This window comes from Littorina saxatilis, linkage group LG17, assembly GCF_037325665.1.
Source record: "Littorina saxatilis isolate snail1 linkage group LG17, US_GU_Lsax_2.0, whole genome shotgun sequence".
NCBI lineage: Eukaryota > Metazoa > Mollusca > Gastropoda > Littorinimorpha > Littorinidae > Littorina > Littorina saxatilis.
In genome coordinates, this window is record NC_090261.1 from 56,662,860 (window position 1) to 56,665,359 (window position 2,500).

Here is a 2,500-nt window from a genome sequence, read left to right on the forward strand (position 1 = left end):
TTTTTCTATTCTTTTCCCCAGGAGGACGGCCAGCCGGACTTGAGCTACTTCTCCCCCGACTGTTTCCACCTCAGCCGTAAGGGACAGGCAGCGGCCGCCAGCGCCCTCTGGAATAACATGGTAAGTCAGATGTGAGATACAAAGGGAAATAAGCGCTCTAACTGCACACGACATCATTCTGATAATCCTCGCTCCACGGCTATCGCCAGTTGTCTCTCTGACCGAACGCTACAGTCCTACGCGAATCTATCAAAAGAAGAATACAGAGTGATCGCCCATATGAAGTTGTTCTCGAGCAGTGTTCGCGAGACGAAAATGATTGCAGATTGGCCGACTTCGACAGTTGTCTCCGTTCTGTTCTTCACAGACATCGTTCTAAGGTAATAAGTCGAAATTTTGGGACTGCTTCCGGAAGGAGACCGTAATATATGGTTGCATCACTGTCAAAAAAATCGTCTGCTCCAGCGAGGGCCGAAACCAAACGGTTGATTATCACGTGACACTTATGCCATATTTAGAGTTGTTTGCACAGTAAATACATCCGCGAAAAATAGCTCGCTTGAAACTGTCTAAAATAAAAATTCCTCTGTAATTTAAAAATTACAAAACACCATGAAAAATCATTATCGACGATCGCGAATATATCTGCTTACATCCATAACACATTACAAAAAGCTCTAAATATGTACAAACATCGGTTTCCTTGCCAGACAAGGAAACTCAAGGCATCCTGTCAGGGAGAGAATGAGCCGAACTCATTTTGACCTGAGGTCAGGATGCACGCGACATGTGCAACAATAGACTGAATAGTGAGTGAGAGCTGTGTGGAACCAACCTCGTGACACCAAATCAACAAGCGATTTTCAGGCCAAGTCAGAGACAGCTAGATTTGCAGACTTCAAGCTTGAATATAAAAAAAAACCCACCACCTGTTCCTCGCGGTAAGGGAACCCTGCGCATATATAAACAAAAATCCCAGCTTTCACAGGAAGCAGTCGGATTGTTGATTTTGGGTACGCGTCCTAGTGCGAGGGTACTCTGTGCACACATACAAGCCCGAAACTTCTAATTATTGATGTCACGGTGAGGAGCAGGCGAAATTAATCAGCAAGAATTGTTTTGTTTATGGGATAGTATTACAGCTAACCTGAACACAATATATAGTTTACTCCAAGGGATAGAATGCCATTGACGACTTGAAGTTTATGCATTCTGTGTGTGTGCGCTTGTTTTTTGAACACCTAGGAAAGGATTGTACTTGAATCGTTAGTTTGATATGATATTTGCAGATTGAACGAGTCGATACCAAACGAACTGCGTGGACCCCAGGGGAGACTATCGAATGTCCAACTGAGGTAAGCATGAAGTGTTAAAAGCATGACAGAATATCTGAACGGTAACCAAACAAAAATACATGCATGCACGTACATAGACAAACCCACACAGATAATTAGACAGACAGACAGACAGACAGACAGACATGACAGACAGACAGACAGACAGACATGACAGACAGACAGGCTAACACTCACACACGCACACACATGGACACACAGAGTGTCACACACACACACACACACACACACACACACACGATCCCACACACGAACCCACACACGAACACACACACGAACACACATGTGCGCATACCACCCAGTGCAGGAGCACCCAGCTAACCGACCAACCCACCAAATGCATAGTGTCTATTTCCATTCTCCAAGTGTTCATGCGCTCCATACTTTCTGCCTTGTAATGACAAATTATTTTTCAAGTTTACAAGCCACCCTGCTTTTGGTTATCCTATCCAGACTCAAGAATGTTAAGTTTGAAATAGATAAAACGTTCAATAAACTATATTGAACGCCTGATATATCTTAACATTCTTGTTAGTGAATTTAACGTTCCATACACTTACTCTTCTTTGGGTTTTGCTTCTTGAATTTGGATCGTTAGCAGTGTGTTTATAGTCTAGTTTTTGTCTACAGAAAAGCTATTTACAATGTTATTATGTATTTGTTATTCGCTTTTTCAGGCTGAGCCCTATTTCTTCACCAATAAGAACAGTGACCGTCTGACCCAGAACTTTCTGCAACAACAACAACATGCTCCCCAGCAGGCGACAGGGGACGTAGGTTCAAGTTCTTCCTCTGCCGTTGCTGTGGTCGTTGGCGTAGCTGCACTTGCCGTTGTCGCCGTCGTTGTCGTTGTCATCTACAGACGGAAACGCAGGCGAAACTCTTATGCAATCATTTCTAGTTCTAGTCTTTTGGGGTAGAAAGGATTGAATTGATCGATATTGATACTACCAGACCACTGCAAGACGGTATTCATTTTGGGCCATAAATCAAAGATTTTCTTGTGTGCGAGTGTTTATCTGTGTGTGCCTCTATATATGTCTGTTTGTCTGTCTCTACGCTCTGTATTTCTGTCTTTCTCCTTTTCGCCCCCCCCCCCCTCCCTCTCTCTGCCTTTATGTTTCTGTCCCCGTCTGTCAGTCCCC

General features: G+C 43.8%; 1 protein-coding gene across 1 annotated transcript in view; it reads left to right on the top strand.

The window, feature by feature from the left end:
- Positions 1-2,500, top strand: part of LOC138951728 (uncharacterized) — a gene marked incomplete in the record, with an annotated part of 14,265 nt that overhangs the window by 9,773 nt on the left and 1,992 nt on the right. Inside the window, 3 exon segments of the mRNA XM_070323288.1 lie at positions 22-120; positions 1,290-1,355; positions 2,033-2,500. The exon segment at positions 2,033-2,500 is cut by the window's right edge and continues 1,992 nt beyond it. Coding sequence (XP_070179389.1) covers positions 22-120; positions 1,290-1,355; positions 2,033-2,275 — 408 coding nt within the window.